This window comes from Schistocerca cancellata, chromosome 4, assembly GCF_023864275.1.
Source record: "Schistocerca cancellata isolate TAMUIC-IGC-003103 chromosome 4, iqSchCanc2.1, whole genome shotgun sequence".
Lineage (NCBI taxonomy): Eukaryota > Metazoa > Arthropoda > Insecta > Orthoptera > Acrididae > Schistocerca > Schistocerca cancellata.
Window position 1 is genome coordinate 741,655,983 of NC_064629.1, and position 19,527 is coordinate 741,675,509.

Consider the following 19,527-nt stretch of genomic DNA (forward strand, 5'->3'; position numbering starts at 1 on the left):
TACCAGATTGCACAGAGTGTCAGGAAAACCATCATATCTCATGAAAAAATTGTTGTATTTATATAAAACAAAAACTGTTTCATGCAGGAAAGACCAGGCATTTCAAATATGCTAAAATCTAAAAATTGAATTTTTGAAGCCGAATTGTCCGCTGTCTCCTCTTAACTACATCACTTTTCATTTTAATTTATCCAGACTCATAGATGTAAAAACTCTTGACACTGGTGAAAAATAGTATAACTTATTGTTCCTGTTTACAGAATAACATTCTTTTGCATAAAATCATATGTTCTTACCAAATTAACAATCTGCAGTTCATTCATCTTGTAGCGCAAAACTGAACTAAATGTCAACAAATACATGAAACTCAATCAAAAGTATGCAAAGTTAAATTATCTTTATGTAAAAGAATCATCAGCAGCCTCCGATTTTGTAAACAAAACAACAGGAATGGAAATATAAAGCTGTAATGTGTGTTTATGTGTTTGTGTTGAAGTTGCTCAACTTGGACAACTCCGTGGCAGTATGGTACAACTAATTGTTTTACTAGTGTCGTTTACCAAATATGCTACAGGAGTCATTCACAGAATTGAAGTATAAAGCCTGTTATCTATTGTAACTGTGAGTTAATTTCAGGTTCACTTTTATGAAGCTCATCACTTTCGGGGTAGGATTTAGTAAAGAAAATTTTGTCAGCAGTAGACTTTGTAGGTAGTGATAACCTACTCTTGTCCATTTTCAAATCAGGTGTCATATATGAAAGACAAAATGGCTTTCCCTTTTCTCAAGCCAGCATAACAAAGTAAGTCCAGCTAATGCATGACTTACCTTGTTGAGAGTAAAACAAGTGGCTTCCTGAACCACCCCAATGTTATATATTGTAAACTGAGACTATTATGTTTAAAATGACCCCTGTGATCTGTGTACTACCTGTCAACATATAATGCAATATAAAAGATTTAAGTTTGTCTAGAAATTAAAAAATCTCTTTCAACATTACATCATGAGAAGCTTCATGAGTGGTCTGCTCCAGATCAGTGTATGCACACGAGTATATGTATTGTCATGTCATCATTATTACTGTAGAAATTCTTCAAAATATTTTAAACTTTTCTAAGTTATTATCTATACAGTGGTGTCATGTATGGGGCTGTAAAAGAAAGATATGTGATAGGGACTGTAAGAAAAATGGAATTGTCAAGTTATCCCTCTTTAGACATTTGCTAAAAAAAAAATGGCACAAGTTGTGGTTAAATTGCTTTGTCTTATACTGTTCACATGCTTAGATTGGAAATTCATGTATTATAAAAAAAAAAAAAAATCATCTTGTGTGGCGTTTTTTAATGCTTTTCTGCTTAGTGACTGAGATTCAGGTACATAGGCCTCCACTCATGAACAAAGTTAAATTTAGAATGCACTGATGTGCTGTGAAATTCATTTACCACCTGCAAATGAGTGGCCCCCAGTATTGTATTAGTACTCTAGTAATCAGTTTCCACCCCACCAATAAATTATAACGAAGGTCATGACACTATTTTTAATTGATTATTATATTCAGCCAAACACAGTTGTAGGCATTTATGGAAACCTTTTCCTCACAGGGACACACAGGATGGAACAGCATGTCAAGAAGGTTCAGCATTTTCAGACTCTCAAACAAGCAATAGAGGAGATTACCATGATCCTCATCACCACCATCCAAAACAGCCTCTGTGTGATCATACAGCAAATTGACATACATTCTTTTCAGCATTTGATTAAGAAACTTTGTACCACATAACAAAAGTGCCAAAGGGAAATTGCAGGCAAGATAAAAATAAAGTTTAAAACATATTTTGAATATTTTTTGAGATCGTCTGTTAAGTTCACAACAGCAGTTCATTATATCTTCTGCTGGACCATATTTGCATGATTGTTCTGCACTTTGTAATGCTGTGTGTGTGTGTGTGTGTGTGTGTGTGTGTGTGTGTGTGTGTGTGGGTGGGTGGGTGCACACACATTCAGCTGTACACTTTTCACAGCCTACAAAGCACTGTTAGCTGTCATTGTTGAACATTAAGACCCAATAGTACCATGTAAATTTTAACTGAATTTAATGTCAACAACAGTACATGTTGTCTTGCCACAGCATTTGTGCAGAAATGCTGCAGAATACTTCAGCTACTCATATGTCCTAAATCCTTATTTTATGAAATATATTTGCAGTCCATAAAAAGGGGTGTGTGGGGGAGGTTGGGGGTGCGTGCAAATGTGAGATACAATTCAGTTGTGTGTGCTGTGAGCAACTTCCTGAATGAATGTGTTGTATGACTGTTGTATGCTACTGGCCTTTTCGGTATATTATAAATTTGTCTTCAGTTCTTCTGCTAACTTTTTTTGTTAAGCACAGTTAAAATCTTATTTGCCAGTTTGATACCTCTCCATTTTTACAGAGTAGTATATCATGTTAGATCTCATATTTAATGAATAAAAATTTGACTTTTATTTTTGTATCGTATTATTTTTGTAATAAAAGTCCTATGTTTTGTAAACTTATAAGGCAAGCTCAGATTAACAAAAATTGTTACAGAGCTTAACGTATAAGAGATGTACAAAGTCACTCATACCCAGTATTGAGACTTAAATGATGAATTATGCCCTAAAAGTTCTCTGTCTGACAAAAACTGTTCAATGCCCACATTAAAATGAGATTTCTCCAAATTAAGCATCTGTATCAGCTTCAACTTATCATTTGATTTTAATCCTTGATCTTGTAGCTATATATTGTGATTTGGTAACAAAATGTAATATGTGGATAATCTGGCAAATGTAGAAGTGAAAGTTGTGCAGTTCAGTAGGAACTATTTGACATATTCTCGTGATGGAAGAAAACTTACTTGTTTGTAAGTTGTGATTGATTAGTCTAAATAGTATCCTTCTGTTTACACAGAAGTTATAACTTCCCAGTGATGCTTGTGCCATCATGAAGATAGTCTTTGAGCTCTACAATGTGAGAATATTGGAAAATGGCAGTTATGACTTTTGCAAAAAATAGATCATTGTTGCTTTTTTCAACTGCTTCCTTATCTCTGTGATAATGAATCCATGTTTCATCTGCTATTATGAAATAATTGAGAAACCGGCTGAAATTAAATAAATCCAGACATTTTTAGTACTGTTCATTTGCATGCAATTTTTTGGTCAGTAGTTAACAAACATGGAATCTCTTGAGCAGAAAGGTTTTTATACCCAAAACTTGGGATAGAATTGGGTAATCACAGCATTTCAATAAACCTCCAGTGTCAGTGAGCTTGTGTATCTTCAACTGTTGATGACTGAGTGCTGCATTGTGAATTTCTGCAACAGTCTTGGTGGTCATGCAGGTTTCTGAATGTCCCATGTGCCCGTTACTTGGCAGTAAGCACATGACCTCACTTACAGACTGTAACTCATTTCTTAACCTTAGCAAATAAAGGGAAATAATCCTTTAATTACAGGTCTATGTCCTCTTCTTTTAATATTCAGTGGGGTTGAATCTCTTAAAATTAAGTACTTTATCACAGCTCATAATTCAATGTTATCCATTTCACAAGAAAGCCTCTTTGTTTCTGAGTAACTATTGCAATATACATCAGTTTGAACCTGCTCACTGTATTCACTTCCCCTGTGCAGTGTTTACCCCCCTTCACCACCTCCCTCCTCTTCTCAACATTACCAGACTGACTGTTCCTCTACACCTCAGGACATGAACTATCAACCAATAGCTTCCTTTAGTCAATTTGTACCATACATTTAACTTTTTCCTGAATTTGATTCAGTACCTCCTCAATAGTTATTTGACATACCTATCTAATCTTGCATCATTGTTCTGTAGCACCATATTTGAGAAACTGTTATTCTTTTCTTGTCTGAACTGCTTATTGTCCAGGTTTAACTTCCATACGTGGCTGCGCTTCAGACCAGTGGTAGTAAACCTGGTCTTTACCGCCCACTAGTGGGCGTTCTAGCTTTCATGGTGGGTGCTAGGCAGCAGGAGTTTCTTCATAAATTTTAAGAAGTAAAGTTACTTCCTTGCTTTAAAAATCACGTTAATCTGGAATCGGTGGGCGGTTAGAAAATTTTACTGCTAACACTGATACAAAAGTGGGCAGAATGTAAAAAAGGTTGACTACCCCTGCTCTAGCAAATACCTTCAAAAGAGACAACCTGACACTTAAATTTATATTAGATGTTAATAAATTCCTCATTTACAGAAATACTTTTCCCTCTGTTGCCAGTCTGTATGTTATTTGTCTCTAATTTGGCTGTCATCAGTTATTTTGCTGCCCAAATCACAAAACTAATCTACTACTTCTAAAGTCTCATTTCCTAACCTAATTCCTCAGTATCACCTAATTCAAGATGCTTGCCATACCAAGTCCTGTGCCATCTCTGACAGAATTACAGTGTCATTAGAAAACCTCAAAGTTTTTGTTTCTTCTCTCTAAACTTTAATTCTCTCTCCAATTTTCTCCTTACCTTCCTTTGTTACTTGCTCAGTGTATAGACCAATGCTACCTTCAGAATTCTAAAGAGTGTGTTGTCAATATAGGTTTGCCGTTCCTTAACATATCTTCTAAAATAAGTCATAGGGTCAGTATATCCCTGCAAGTTCATACATTTCTCTGGAACACAAATTGATCTTCACAGAGGTTAGCTTCAACCTTTTCCATTCTTCTGTAAATAACTGATGTCAATAGTTTGCAACCATGACTCATCAAGCTGATAGTATTCACACCAGACAGTACCTACCTTCTTTAGAGTGTGAATTATTACTTTCTTCATGTAATATAATGGTATTTTTGTCTACCTCATATGTCTTGCAAATCATGTGAAATGGTTTTGTCATGGCTGGAATCTAATCAAGGGGCTTCATTTCCACTTTGATGTTTCAGTGCTTTGTCAAATTCTTCTCACAGAATCATACCACACGTCAAATCTTCATTTATTTCCTCTTTATTTTCTATGGCATTCCCTTCATGTTAATTTCCCTTGTATTGCCCTTACTCTATGTTTCTCCTAACTTTCTCATCTTTCCTTTCTTTGCTTAATACTACCTTTACGTAGGCTCTTCTGTGTAATGTGCCATCTCATTCTGAACTGCCAACAAATATTCATATATTCATACAACTAGAGATAAACTGATGCATCAGAAAAATGGATCATCAGTTATTAAAAGTAATTTTTTCACAGTATTTAGACACTAGACATACATACACACATACATATGCCACAATCATATGATATCAGTACAGTCATAGTAGCATTTTCAGTGTACCACTTTTCTGAATGGTTGTTAGAGATTGACTTATCTAATTTTCACCATACCTCAGCTGAATCCATTCTGCTTCTGCAGGTTGTACTGATACACTGTAGTATTTGTTTAATTTATTACCCTTATGTTCACAGTTGTCACATTAGGTATAGAGCAATGTGAGCACAACATAAAGAAAAAAGTTAAGTGGAGTCAGAACTCATGTTATTATTATGTATCCACATGGTTATTTATGAAGTTTTGCTGCAACCAAGTGTATTACCACCATTTACATCTTCTGAAATTTCAAATGTTATCAAAGGAGATCTGAAAATGTAAATGCCAGGTTTACAGAGTAGAGAGCCTTCAGTGTATCAGCAGCACTGCGTAATAATATTTATCAGCCAATCCAGTTCGGTCACCCCTCTGCTCAGCCCTGTGAGTGTGTACCTTTCATTACACCACTTCAGTAACTGCTGATTTGGATGTTTCTGCTCAGTGATAGTGCACACCATCAGTTGAGTATCAGATATTCATTTACACCAAAATAATGGTAACATTCCATCTGTAATACCACCTGATGAAATCATTTGCTTTAAAGCATCTAATTTTAGAGTTCAGAATGTTCAAAGCAATTCTTGCATCTGACAGATATTATCGGAAGTATATGAAGTGAATATGATGACTCTCTTAACATGCAAATTTATAACAATGGTAAATAGGAAATAGTGTAAACTTAAGCATACAATTGGAAAAATTGTCTGAAATATTCCAAGGAAAAGTCTTGGATATCAATGCTGTATTGGAGTTCTGAATATTGAATACATTTAGACCATAGTATTTAATATACATGCATAGTTACAGTATTCATCCCATGGAACATGACCTTTTTTTAGATTTTAAATGATGCACTTACACTATACTCAGCAATAATAGGAGAAAAGTGAGCATGTGAAAGTGGTGAACCTTATTTAAACATTGAAATGAGCTAGGTTACAGCATGAGCATAGATGCACTTCGATGAATTAATGAAAAACTGTGGTACATTTTTATAGGATGAATGTGTATTTTTTAAAGACGTTGATGAGTGAAATATTGTAGATACTCTTAACTGAAACAATCAGACCATTCTAAGTCATATTGTTGCTTGGTATGGCAACAAAAATCTGAATGTTTATTTTTTGTGAATAAATGTTTGAGTCAGTGTTTTCAGTTATGTAATGATAAGTCTGCTTCGATTTTGTTGATTGTAAGTTGTGATAGTGAAAGCTATTGAAATTAATTGTTATTGTATTCATTGTAGACTGAATAAAAGAGTGAAACTTTTTTCCCAATAACAGAAATCCAAAAATGTCAAGCTGCCTATGATTTGTTTACCTTTTCTTTCAATTTATACCTGTCATTCTCTACAACTGGCTTCTGGTGTTGGTCATTTTCAATGGTAGTTGCAAGGGTACCTCATATTTGCAACCATGATGATCATAGAGCTCAAATATCATTGGAAAAAGTTACCTGCTCACATTGATGATGAAAACAGGAATTGATTTGTACTTGTGAAGGATACTAATATCTATCATTAGAAAAGTCAAAATTATTTGAATAATGTTGCTAATTACATTACACATATTGTGCAATAATTTCTGCATTCACTATCTTATGATTCCCATTTAAATACATCGATGATCCGTAACATTATGACCACCTGCATAACAACATGTTGGTTCACCATTGGAACACAGTACAACAGTTATTCTGTTTGATAAGGATTCGACAAGCCCTCGATAGCTTTCTGGAGGTTTGTGGCACCAGGTGGTTATGCACAGGCCATGCAGTTCCCATAAATTATGGCCTGGTGGTTTGTGGATACAGAACTGGCACCCAATGGCATCCCAAGTGTGTTCAATTGGATTGATATTTGGCAAATTGGTGGCCGAGACATAAATGTGAATTTGCTATCATGTTTGTCAAACCACTGTAGCAAAATTGTGGCCTTGTGACACTGACAGTTATCCTGCCAGAAGATACCACTGCCCACAGGGAAAGCATAAAGCTTTAAGGGCTGCAGGTGGTCCGCAATAATTTTCATGTTGTCCACACCTATCATAGTGTGGTGGATTACTCCAATAGGTCCAATGGAAGCCAAGATGAATGTTCTGCATAGCATAATATTGCCCCCACTGGCCTATATCTATACCGGAGTGCATGTTTCGTGCTGCCATTCACCTAGATGATGGCATATCAGGACGTGACTATCAGCCTGAATTAACAAGAAATCTGATTCATTTGACCAGTTGACATATTTCCATTGATCCACGGTCCAATCTCTATGATCCCATACCCTCTGCAAATGTAACGGACAGTGTTGTTGGGTCAGCTTGGGAAAACAAAGAGGTCATCTGTTTCAACAATGTACACTGAACAGCATGTTCCAAAACAATTGCACTTGCAATAATGCTCTACTCTCTTGTCAGATCTGCCACAGGTCAGTGTGTATCATGCTTTACAGAGTAGGCAAGCCTCTGACCTCCATGTTCTGTGATCAGATGTGGACATCTAACACCTTGTTGCCTACATGTGGTTTCACCAGTCTTCAACCACTTTCCACAGATGCTCATGACAGTCGCCCATGAGCGGTTGACCAGCTTTGCCTGTCCGAGATGCTTGTTCCCCAGCACTGGACCATAACCATCTGCCCTTAGTCAAAATCACTGTTTTCAGAGGATAACTCTATTTGTTGTCTGTAGTGTCACTAAAATGATTTCTCCATACGTCTCTGCTCTGCTCATATACTTTCCTTACCGTATCATGTGCCCGCAATTTCAGTGACCAGTGGTCATAATGTTGTGGCTCATCAGTGTATAATAGTAGTACCATATGTATGCTGACATTATTATAACACCGTCTGTATGGATTAACAGTAGTTTTATACCAGATAAGTTATTAACCAAATGACAGATTGCCTGTTGTTTGTTAATTTGCTAATTATATTTTCCATAGTTTATTTGCATATTTTATATCAAAGTTATGTGGAGTAAGTTAATTTGCTGGCTATTTAATGAGCCCGTACATGATTTGTTTGTTTGTTCGGCTCGATGTGGGTCATTTGCAGATTATTAAATAGCAAATTGTATCGAATTTTACAAATGCGAACATACCGTTATTACTCTTTGTCGTTGCTTGTGGTACTAATGATACAGGACATAATAACCAAGTAATGTATTTGCCTACTGTGGTACTAGTGTTTAGTTAAATATTCATCAATAGAATCGAAAGACTTGTCCAGAAGGAATTTCAGATCAGATTTAAAATTTACTTTATTGACTGTCACAAATTTTATTTTATTAGAAAAATGATTAAACTTTCTTGTGGCATCATATTTAATTCTTTTCTAAGTAACTGACAGCTTTATTAATGAGTGAGGCACGATCATTCATTCTTCCTTGGAAAAAAAAATGACGTATTGGCCATGGAGATGCAGTGACTGATTATGTCATTTTTGTTTTACAGCACAATCACATGAGCATTTCACAATGTGATGACTGGCTGAATGAAACCTGCTGTGACATTGTGAAATGCTCGTGACTGTCTCATAAAAAATATGAAAACAAAAAACATTTTCTTTCTTTGTTTCATCTATGGGTGTAAGTATTCTTTCAAATTGTCATGGATTACTCAGAACAAATTTCTTTAGCAAACATATATGGTTCTGTTAGGATATGTAACTCCTTGAAGTGGTACCTACAACACTTTCTACTTAAGTTATGAGTTTTCTAAGAATAATATCTTGTTTTTAAGACTATTAGTTAAGTAAATAGCAAAAACTGCTGAACTTAGATGCTTGAGAATCTCAGTAGCTTGTTTCTTCCAGTTTAAATTTTCATCAGTATGTACACACAAAAACTTACAACATTCTGTCATATTCGCTAATTCCTGTTCATGTGTTACATTAATTGTTAAGGTTATTCTAGTCATTGTACTGAACTTAATATACTGTTTTTTCTTTTTTTTTCAAAATGGAAAAGAGAAGCCTTTGTCAGAAACCCATATAGTAATTCTTTTGGAAACATCATAAAAAATTAATTTTGTTGCAGTATCTCTAACCAGATTTATAAAACGTCATCTGCAAAAACTACCAGCTCTACTTTAAAATATGACTGTAAAATCTGGTTCTGACCAATAGGGATTTCATAAGTTGTAATTTTTCAATGCATGTGGTAGCTGTGGAACTTTTCCAAGGCCAAAGAGCATATTTGTTTAGCAACATTGCAGTAGGTTTTAAAGTGATAGTCATCATGGAAACATTGGTACCATAAATTGTTCTTCCACCGTGAACATTCTGTTAAATACACATTACCACATTGTCATGCATACTTTATCATGACAGAAAAGGCAGGTGAGCTTAAAATCAAATTGAGAAGTGATAGGCTTTTAATTGCAGCTTTACATTTAGAGGTTGAGTACCCATTCTGTAACAATTCAGGAGCACTTTGAATTTTCTTAATCATTTTTTGACCTAAGTATTGTAGTATACATCTCATGGCTGACACACAGCTCTATACTTTGGGGTACAACTTTAAAAGTAAGAGGAGGAGTGGTCATTGTCTGTGCTCATGCAGTGAGCATGAAATAGAACAGTATTATGAAAACAATAGAAGCAGAATACAAGTCAGAACATGCTAAATGTTATTTTTATTAACAGACAGTACATACTTCTAAGGCAGCTGTGACTGTTGCTTTAAGTTTGTGTGTTCTAACAATAAACTCAATCTCTTCTCAGTGACCTTTATTTCCTTATTGATATATGATGCATTTCTGGGTCAGATCTCAGGTGTCTGTGGCTACAAATTGTACTTACATTTTCATCAGTTTCTCATTTTTATTAGACAGGGATCGAAATGAAAGAGGTTGCTGATTTTATTCCTGTTGGGACAGTTATATTGTTAAGAGAAAGTGTTAACACTTTGTTGTGATGAACTTTCCATAAGCATATGTAACGCGAATTCTTTACAGACGAATGGAAAAACTGGTAGAAGTTGACTTCGGGGAAGATCAGTTTGGATTTTGTAGAAATATTGGAACATGTTAGGGAATACTGACCCTACGACTTATCTTAGAAGCTAGATTAAGAAAAGGCAAGCCTACATTTATAGCATTTGTAGACTTAGAGAAAGCTTTTGACAATGTTGACTGGAATACTCTCTTTCAAATTCTGAAGGTGGCAGGGGTAAAATACAGGGAATGAAAGGCTATTTACAATTTGTACAGAAACCAGATGGCAGTTATAAGAGTCGAGGGGCACGAAAGGGAAGCAGTTGTTGGGAAGGGAGTGAGATAGGGTTGTAGGCTCTCCCCAATGTTATTCAATCTGTATATTGAGCAAGCAGTAAAGGAAACAAAAGAAAAACAAAAGTATTAAAATCCATGGAGAAGAAATAAAAACTTTGAGGTTCACCGATGACATTGTAATTCTGTCAGAGACAGCAAAGAACTTGGAAGAGCAGCTGAACGGAATGGACAGTGTCTTGAAAGGAGGGTATAAGATGAACATCAACAAAAGCAAAATGAGGATATTGGAATGTAGTTGAATTAAATCGGGTGATGCTGAGGGAATTAGATTAGGAAATGAGACACTTAAAGTAGTAAAGGAGTTTTGCTCTTTGGGGAGCAAAATAACTGATGCTGGTCGAAGTAGAGAGGATATAAAATGTAGACTGGCAATGGCAAGGAAAGCGTTTCTCAAGAAGAGGAATTTGTTAACATCGAGTATAGATTTAAGTGTCAGGAAGTCGTTTCTGAAAGTATTTGTATGGAATGTAGCCATGTATGGAAGTGAAACATGGACAATAAATAGTTTGGGCAAGAAGAGAATAGAAGCTTTCGAAATGTGGTGCTACAGAAGAATGCTGAAGATTAGATGGGTAGATCACATAACTATTGAGGAGGTATTGAATTGGGGAGAAGAGGAGCTTGTGGCACAACTTGACTAGAAGAAGGGATCGGTTGGTAGGACATATTCTGAGGCATCAAGGGATCACCAATTTAGTATTGGAGGGCAGTGTGGAGGGTAAAAATCATAGAGGGAGACCAAGAGATGAATACTCTAAGCAGATTCAGGGGGATGTAGGCTGCAGTACATACTGGGAGATGAAGCAGCTTGCACAGGATAGAGTAGTATGGAGAGCTGCATCAAACCAGTCTCAGGACTGAAGACCACAACAACAACATGTGTTATTTAGTACCATGTGGTTGATTTATATTTCTGAATAAACAAAATTGTCTGTTGTAATAACTGTCCATTATTCATGTTTGTGGGTTGTAGGATCTGTCGTATGCATCTCTCTGGGGTCGGTAATGATATGTAAGAGTTTAGTGGCAGTAGGCTTCTACTCAGAAAATATTTTGTTGGCACCCACCTACATAGGGAGGAATGTTCATTGTGATAAAATAATAGAAGTCAGACTTGAATAGAGAGATTTAAGTGGTTTTTTTTTTTTTCCAGCCCACTGTTCGAGACTGGAACAGTAGAGAAATAGCTTGAAGGTGGATTGATGAACCCTTTGCCAGGTGCTCAATAGTGAACTGTAGAATAATCATGTAGAAGCTGGTCCATTTCTAACTGAAATAAATTGTTTAGTGAAAGGACAATACAGCTATGTGCAAACCATAGTTTAAAAAAAGAAAAAAAAATCTAGAAGCTGTAAATCATTGCTTCCTCAAAGTAATGTTGAAAAATGACTGAAAAAATGGATGGAACAAAAACTAGGGTTTAACATTCCTTTGATAATGAGGCCCTGAGAGGAGCAGCATCAGCTCTTATGAACTAAAGGTATGGAATGAATAAGCCGTGTGCTTTTCAAAGCAACCATCTTGCCATTCATGATGAGCAATATTTAAGAAAACTATGGAAAACTGACATCTGTGTCTTTAACCAATACACCATCACACTAAATACAAGTGCTGATATTCCTGAGAGGCATATGATAATTCAAATGTGCCTGGGTACAACAACGAGTTCAATATGTGAAGACTTCGGTTATACTATGACAATATATTGTTGCAGATTTTGCAGGTGAAATACAAAGGTACATAGTCTAGTCACAGTGACATGGCTGCCACTTACGTTAGATGTCAGGGGACATGGAAAACAATACAGTCATTGTCATAATATGAGAAAGGAGTGATTTAACTGACCTCCAAAAGGACAAGATCATTGGCTTTCAGATCTATGGTGCAAACATTTCTGAAATGGCAAAGTTTGCAAACTGGTCGTGTGCCACTGTGGTTAAAGTATACCGTGCATGGCAAAATTGCGCTATCCACAACTTGCACCAAGGCAACTGTGCTGCACTGCAGGCCATAGATGACACAAGTAAACGATGGTTTGAGATGTGTACAGGTGAATAGACGTGCAACTGCTCGGCAACTGACTATGCGGATCAACCAAAGGGTTACCAACGGTGTCTCCTCAGTGACCTTGATGCACCCATGCTGACAGCTGTTCGTCAACAACGAAGATGGAATTTGGAAGCCAATACTGCAATTGGCCATCCATTGACGTGGCCTTTTCAGGTGAATTATTTTTTATGCTCCATGATTGTTAGCATGTATGGTGTGAAATGTCTAAGGAGCATTATAGTCTGGGGAATGTTTTTGTGGTATTCCCTGAATGATCTTGTCATTCTGGAAGACACAGTGGATCGACATAAATATGCATTTATCCTTGGGGACTGTGTCCACCTCTCAGTTTGTTTTTCCTTGGCACAATGGCATATACCAGCAGGACAGTGCAATGTGCCACACAGCTTGCAGGGTATGTGTGTGGTTTGAAGAGTAACAGGATGAGTTTACTGTACTCCCCAGGCCACTAAACTCCTCAGATTTAAACCCAGTTGAGAATCTGTGGGACCACCTCAATTGGGCTGTTGGTGCCATGGAGCCTCAACCAAGAAACCTAGCACAGCTGGCACTGGAGTCCGCACAGCTTCATATCCTTGTCAGTCTGGAACAGACTTCACTGACTCTCTTCCTGCACATCTCACAGTGGTCTGCACTGCAAAATGCAGTTATTCAGGCTTTGACAGGTGGTCACATTAACATGACTGGACAGTGTATGTGGGTCTTAGGTGGAGGCTATCAGAGGAACAAAGCTTAATGTTCAAGTACTTGTTGACGAGACAGGGACCAAGATAAATATTAGCAAACCAAAAGCCGAAATGTTCAAGTCCATCTTCAAATGTCACTTCCCAAAAGAAAGTCATGGAATGTTACCACCATTCAATTCTTTTAGTGCTGCAAAGATTGGTGACGAAGTAATCAGTACTAGTGATGTAGGAAACCCATGTGAAATTATTAAAACTCAAGATGATGTCAGGTCCTGACAGAAGTCTTGTCAGATGTTATACAGAATTTGCAAATGAATTAGCTCCACTGTTGACAACAATTTAGCTAAAGGGTTAGCTAAGAACTATCATTTGCATTTGGAAGAGAGTGCAAGTCTAAATAAAAAATGAGGAGTCGGGGGGGGGGGGGGGGGGGGGGGAGTGAAACAAATCCATTTTACTACCAGCTTGTCACTCATTTCTATTTGTAGCATAATTCTGTGACATCTCCTGAGTCCTAACATAATAACCTGCCTGAAGTGAAATGACCTCCAACGATGAATAATATTACAGTTTCTGAAAAGGCTGATCATGCAACACCCAACTTGCTGTCTTTATACACAATATCTGAAGTCCCAGGATTTAAATTTGTAGACCAATGAAAAGTTACTGATCCAATGACACATCACCATCTACTAAAATCTGATTTCTGAGCATCTCTCACCAGGTTTGTGATTGAGTTTTTAAGTTTCTTAACAGCCAGAGCACACACAGTATGTGATCCTGTATGGAGGGTTATTGCAGAAACAAAAGTAATATTTTTAGTGTCACGGGAAGTTTAATAGTGTAATGACTATTCATGTTGGACATTAATGACCAAGCAGATAGTATTGCTTATTATTTATTATTTTAGGTCATACAACCATTTCTGTGACCTGAAACTGAAATATATATAATAAAAACATTTTAGAAGATAGTCACTGTGTTTCCTTAATGCAGTATGCATAAACTGTGCAGTTAGTGTTAGTTACAGTCTCAGACTTTTCACAAGTAATGATATTATTTGTAAAGAGATTAGATTAGATTTCATTTTTGTTCCATAGACCCAAAAATGAGATGATTGTCATGGGTGTGGAATGTCTCAGAAAGTGTAACATAAAAAACATAAAACAATTTAATACAATACTGACTACCCTGATCATTGGTCAGGAAAGTGTCAAAATAGGTGCATGCATTACAGTAAACTGGAACCACTAATATTTAAAGGATTAATACACTGTCAGAATTAAACATTGTTATGTATTTTTAATAAATTTATTGTACAAAAAATACCTAATCTTAACTATTGTGTCAAAGTGCTGTCAAAATTGAAATCTAACAGACATTTTTAGTTAGGCTGGTCTAACAGTCCTTGTTAAAATATTCATCTATATAGTAGAAGGAGTTGCCTATCAAAAAGTCTTTCAAACTCTGTTTAAACCATGCTTTATTGGAAACCAAGTTTTTAATGGTTGCTGGCAATTTATTGAATATGTTTGTTCCTGAATATTGTACCCATTTTTAGAGCAAGGTATGTCATTTTAGGTCTTTATGTAGGTTGTTTTTATTCCAAGTATTGATACTATGTATTGAGCTATTGGTTGGAAATAGACATATATTACTTATAACAAATTTCATTAAAGAATAAATATACTGGAAGCAGTGGTTAGAATACAAAGTTCCCTGAACAGGTTTCTACATTATGTTCTTGAATTTACACCACAAATGATTCTTATTACACACTTTTGCATGCTGAAAACTTTTAATGAATGTAACTCCATCCTGTTTCCAGAGTGCGGGACTTCGGCTACTCAATTTCCAATAATAAAATACCAACTGCCGTTATTTTGGTTTTATTTGTTATGCAACCAGTTTTGGCATTAAATTATGAACTGGCATTAAATTATGCCATCTTCAGGCCTGCATATATTGCGTAATCCTCGTGTTAGAAACCAATGCAGCACTGTCAACTGGTATCGTGAAGATTTTTTTTCTCCCGGGCATGTGGGCACCTTGGACAGTCGTCAGCAACTGTTGTCAGCAACTGTCCAAGGAGTGCACATGCCCATGGCAAAAAATCTTCATGATATCAGTTGACAGTGCTGCATTGGTTTCTAACACAAGGGTTACTCGATATATGCAGGCCTGTAGATGGTATAATGTAGTGCTGAAACTGGTTGCCTAACAAATAATACCGGCTGTTGGTATTTTATTATTGGCTAAAAACTTGTGCTTGATTTGATGAGTTACCACAGATTATGATCTTGTAATAGAATGAAAGTGTGCAGTTTTTTTATGTGTTTATATCTCCTACATCTGACATCATTCTCACTGCAAATACAGACTTGCTTAGGTGCTTTAGCAGTGCTGTGGTATTCCCTTCCCAACTGACTTTATTATCGAGTTGTAATCCCAGAAGTTTAACACTGTCAACCTCTTCCATCTGCATGTCTTCATATGTTATACACATGCTGGAAGGAAATCTCTTATAGGTTCTGAACAGCATATAGTGCATCATTTCAGAGTTTAATGATGGTGAATTAACTTTAAACCATTTATTAATGTCAGTGAAAATGTGATTAGCAGCTATTTCTAAATCTGTACTTGACTTGCTACTTATTGCAGTGGATGTATCATGAGATTTATACAATAAAAATTGTTATATTCTTGATAAAGCTTTTTTTTCCAAAGCTGTGTGTGTGTGTGTGTGTGTGTGTGTGTGTGTGTGTGTGTGTGTGTGTGTGTGAGAGAGAGAGAGAGAGAGAGAGAGAGAGAGAGAGAGAGAGAGAGAGAGAGAGATATGATTTCAGGGGAGGTATGGGGAGGGGAGTGGCTGGCAATTTGCAGAAAACTAGTTGCTACGTTTTTTGAAAGTAGCATTTACCATTCATTACCTCTGTTGTTTGTATATTAATACTTATTACACTACTCATCTAGTAAAATTGCTTTTACTTCTGGTGTGTAAGTGACACCAGTGCAGTAACCATGGTGGCAGCTTGAACTAACGATTGTATATAACAGATGTGCATTCGACCACTCAGTTGTGAGCAGGCAGTATTAAGTAGTGGACTTACAGCCACAGTGTGTCAATATTATTCTGCCACAAATTGCAGTGCAGCAACATCTCTAAATCAAGTGTTCTCAAGGCATTCAACAGAACTTTTTGAAGAAGAGAAAAGTGTGTGAAAAGTTTGTCCTTCATACCTTGACCCTAGAACAAGACAATGTGTGGAAGCTTGCTGCAACTCGATTGAAATGCGAAACCGGACATATCTTTTCTGAAAAAAATCATCATGGGTGATATAACTTGGTGTTATTAGTACGAACCTACTGCAAAATGACATAGTGCAGAAATTCACATGAAGGGTCAACCTTTATTTTAACTTTTTATTTATTTATTTTGTTTCCATAAATCCAGATAGTGAGTGAATTGCAAGGTTATGGAAAGTGTCATGTGTACATAGTTTCAGATATAAATTACATAAATACAGTAAAGATACAATGTAAATAAGGTATCAAATAAAAAACTTGTATCTGATTAATAGAAAATTTGTGTTGCTCTGAGGAAGGATCAGAAATGTATACAGGTTACATGGGTGAATATCAAATCCAACATTTTCTTTGTCAATGATAGTGCTCAAAATAAAGTTAATTTAAATTTATTTCTGTACACCTATACACACCACCATCTATAGTCAAGCCATGTGATGTTGAACAACATCCGAAAGGAGGACGTTTTCTGACCGTTTCCTGTGGTCTTATAAACATTCTGTGCATTGCACTCAAGTGGAAAAAGACTATGTGGAATACCTGAAATGTTAAAACCACCATCTTAACTCTTTCATGAGCAGACTGCCAGTCTTGAAGGAAACACCATCAACACAGTGGAGAAAAACCACCCCATGGAGTTCTCTGTTTCTTCTGACTGTTCTTGAGCTTTAGTACATGCACATTGAAATCCATTGTGGATCTGTTTCTCAGAGGACACATTTCGTACAAGCATAGAATGAAGACGGCTAAGCTGTGCTGATAAGCTCCCTTCATCTGAGATAACTCTAGCCCAATGAAAAAGATTCCATAACACGACACTGCTTTGAGATGAGTGATGGTAGCTCGAACCTTGTAAATATAGTTCAGTGTAAGCTGTTTTACGAAACACACTGTGACCCATGGAATCGTCTTCTTTTCTGTGGACCAAGACACCTATGACCAGCATGTCTCATTTTTCTCCACTTCTGTGGTGAAGCAAATGCTAGAATGGAGGGAGGTAAGGAGTTCCAGAAGTGCTGCAACCATTGATGTTACATGTGACCAAACTGCAAGGATGTCATCCACATACCTCCAGAAACATTTACATTTCAACACCTCTGAGTGAAGTGCTTTTTCCTTGAAGTCTTTCATAAAAAGGTTAGTAATTATGGGAGACAAAGGGCTACTCATGGCAACACCATCAGTTTGCTCAAAATATTGCTCAATAAATAAAAAGTATGTCGAGGTAAGCACAAATTTGAAAAGATGTGAGATGTCCACTTCCAACTTAGTTCCTGTAAGTTGTAATGAATCCCCCAGAGGTACTAATGTGAACAAAGAGACCACACCAAAACTCACTAATATGTCAGCTGCTTCGAGACACAAAGTCTTCAGCCATTGTATCATATGTTCTGAGTTTCAAGTGCGATGTTTACATTTTCCTACCAAAGGACTCGGAAGAGAAGCCAGATGTTTTGCTAGGTAGTATGTTGGGGATCCTATGTTGCTTATGATAGGGCGAAGTGCAACCCCCTTCCGTATTGATTTTAGGTAGCTCATAAAGTCAAGGTAGAACTGGTGCTTGTACTCTCAAACACTTTTTAAGATGTTCAAGAAACTGTCTGGATTTGAGGACTCGAATGTGAAAACATTCGAGCTCCTCAAATCCAGACAGTTTCTTGAACATCTGTTGTACTTTATCAGTTGGATCCTTCTGGAGACAACATTACACTGCATTGTGCAGTAAACACGTCATCTTGCTGAAGTAAGATGTTGCAGGCAAAAGAAAAGGAGTGTATCCCTTGTCAGCGTGTCGTCCCGCAAAGAACGGAGAACTATCTGTTCTTCATTGTTGATGTTCTGCTTGGGTGCGGGCATCTAGGTTATGGTCCTGCAAGCCTCTCGCCGTATTTCTTCAGCAGCCTCACCCGGAAGTTGCAAGACACCTTGCTCAGTGCACTGATAAAATCCTTGATAGGCAAAATTTAGTCCATTTCCAGCACCGATATTGCACCGTCAACCAATTGTTTATCTATGAAATTAATCACAGTAAGTCTACATGGTTGATGTTCTTGCAATGACTGTGGTGTAGGGCAGTGGAACTTGGAAGTAGACGTGCCACAGCCTGTTGCCGCGTCCAGTCCAAAAGTGGCTACATAGCATTGTCCACCCATTCCCAGTAAACTGCTGACAGAAGTGGTAATTCAGATGTAGTGAAAGCAAGCTCCCAGAGATTCTGTCTAATTCTCACCCAATATACCGGCTTCTTTTTCTCATCAGTGCCATGCTGGCTCGTTTGATCCTCTTGGCAGCCACAGTGTTAGTATAATGGACAAAGCTGACGAATGTCGGTGTAGTTTGCTGGTCTAGACATGTCAGTAAAAATGCGAGAGCACAGCAGTCTGTTTCTCTTGTTGTGGCGTTTATCAAACTCACTTATTCTGTTGACCATCTCCTCCCTGTAGAGGTACCAGAAGTGCTGTTTAAGACTTTCCTGACATAATAACTCTTTCATTGGTTCACGGGTGTTGAGTCGGATAATGTGGAAGCTGCCCAGTATTTCAATGAGACAGCTGCTCATAGTCTTCAGGTGCTTACTGAAGTGTTGCTGCAGTGGCTCGCCAATATATACATTGACTTGCTAGAAAAGCGCTAGCACCAAAGAGTGGGCCTGTAACGTCATTGTAGATGAATCATAGATCATGGTGACTTCCATTGCCACTGCCAGAGAAATGGGGTACTGTTTTCATATGCAGGATCCAGGAAATGCATGGCTGCAAATTGCGACCCAACGTGCGTAGGGGCAGTGTGTTGGTGCCCAGTTTAAGTGTGCAGACTCCGATTCTCTATTGTGTTGACTCGGAGTCC

General features: G+C 37.1%; 1 protein-coding gene across 5 annotated transcripts in view; it reads left to right on the forward strand.

Moving 5' to 3' along the window:
* Positions 1-19,527, forward strand: part of LOC126183891 (palmitoyltransferase ZDHHC20-B-like) — a 296,753-nt gene that overhangs the window by 264,148 nt on the left and 13,078 nt on the right. The window contains exon 8 of one of the 5 annotated variants that reach the window (XM_049926212.1): positions 1,602-6,827. The exons of 3 other annotated variants lie outside the window; for them this stretch is intronic. In XM_049926212.1, coding sequence (XP_049782169.1) covers positions 1,602-1,734 — 133 coding nt within the window. In that variant the 3' untranslated portion in view covers positions 1,735-6,827. Of the gene's footprint in view, positions 1-1,601; positions 6,828-19,527 lie in introns of those variants that run through there. One more of the 5 variants, XM_049926209.1, reaches the window with a different exon arrangement.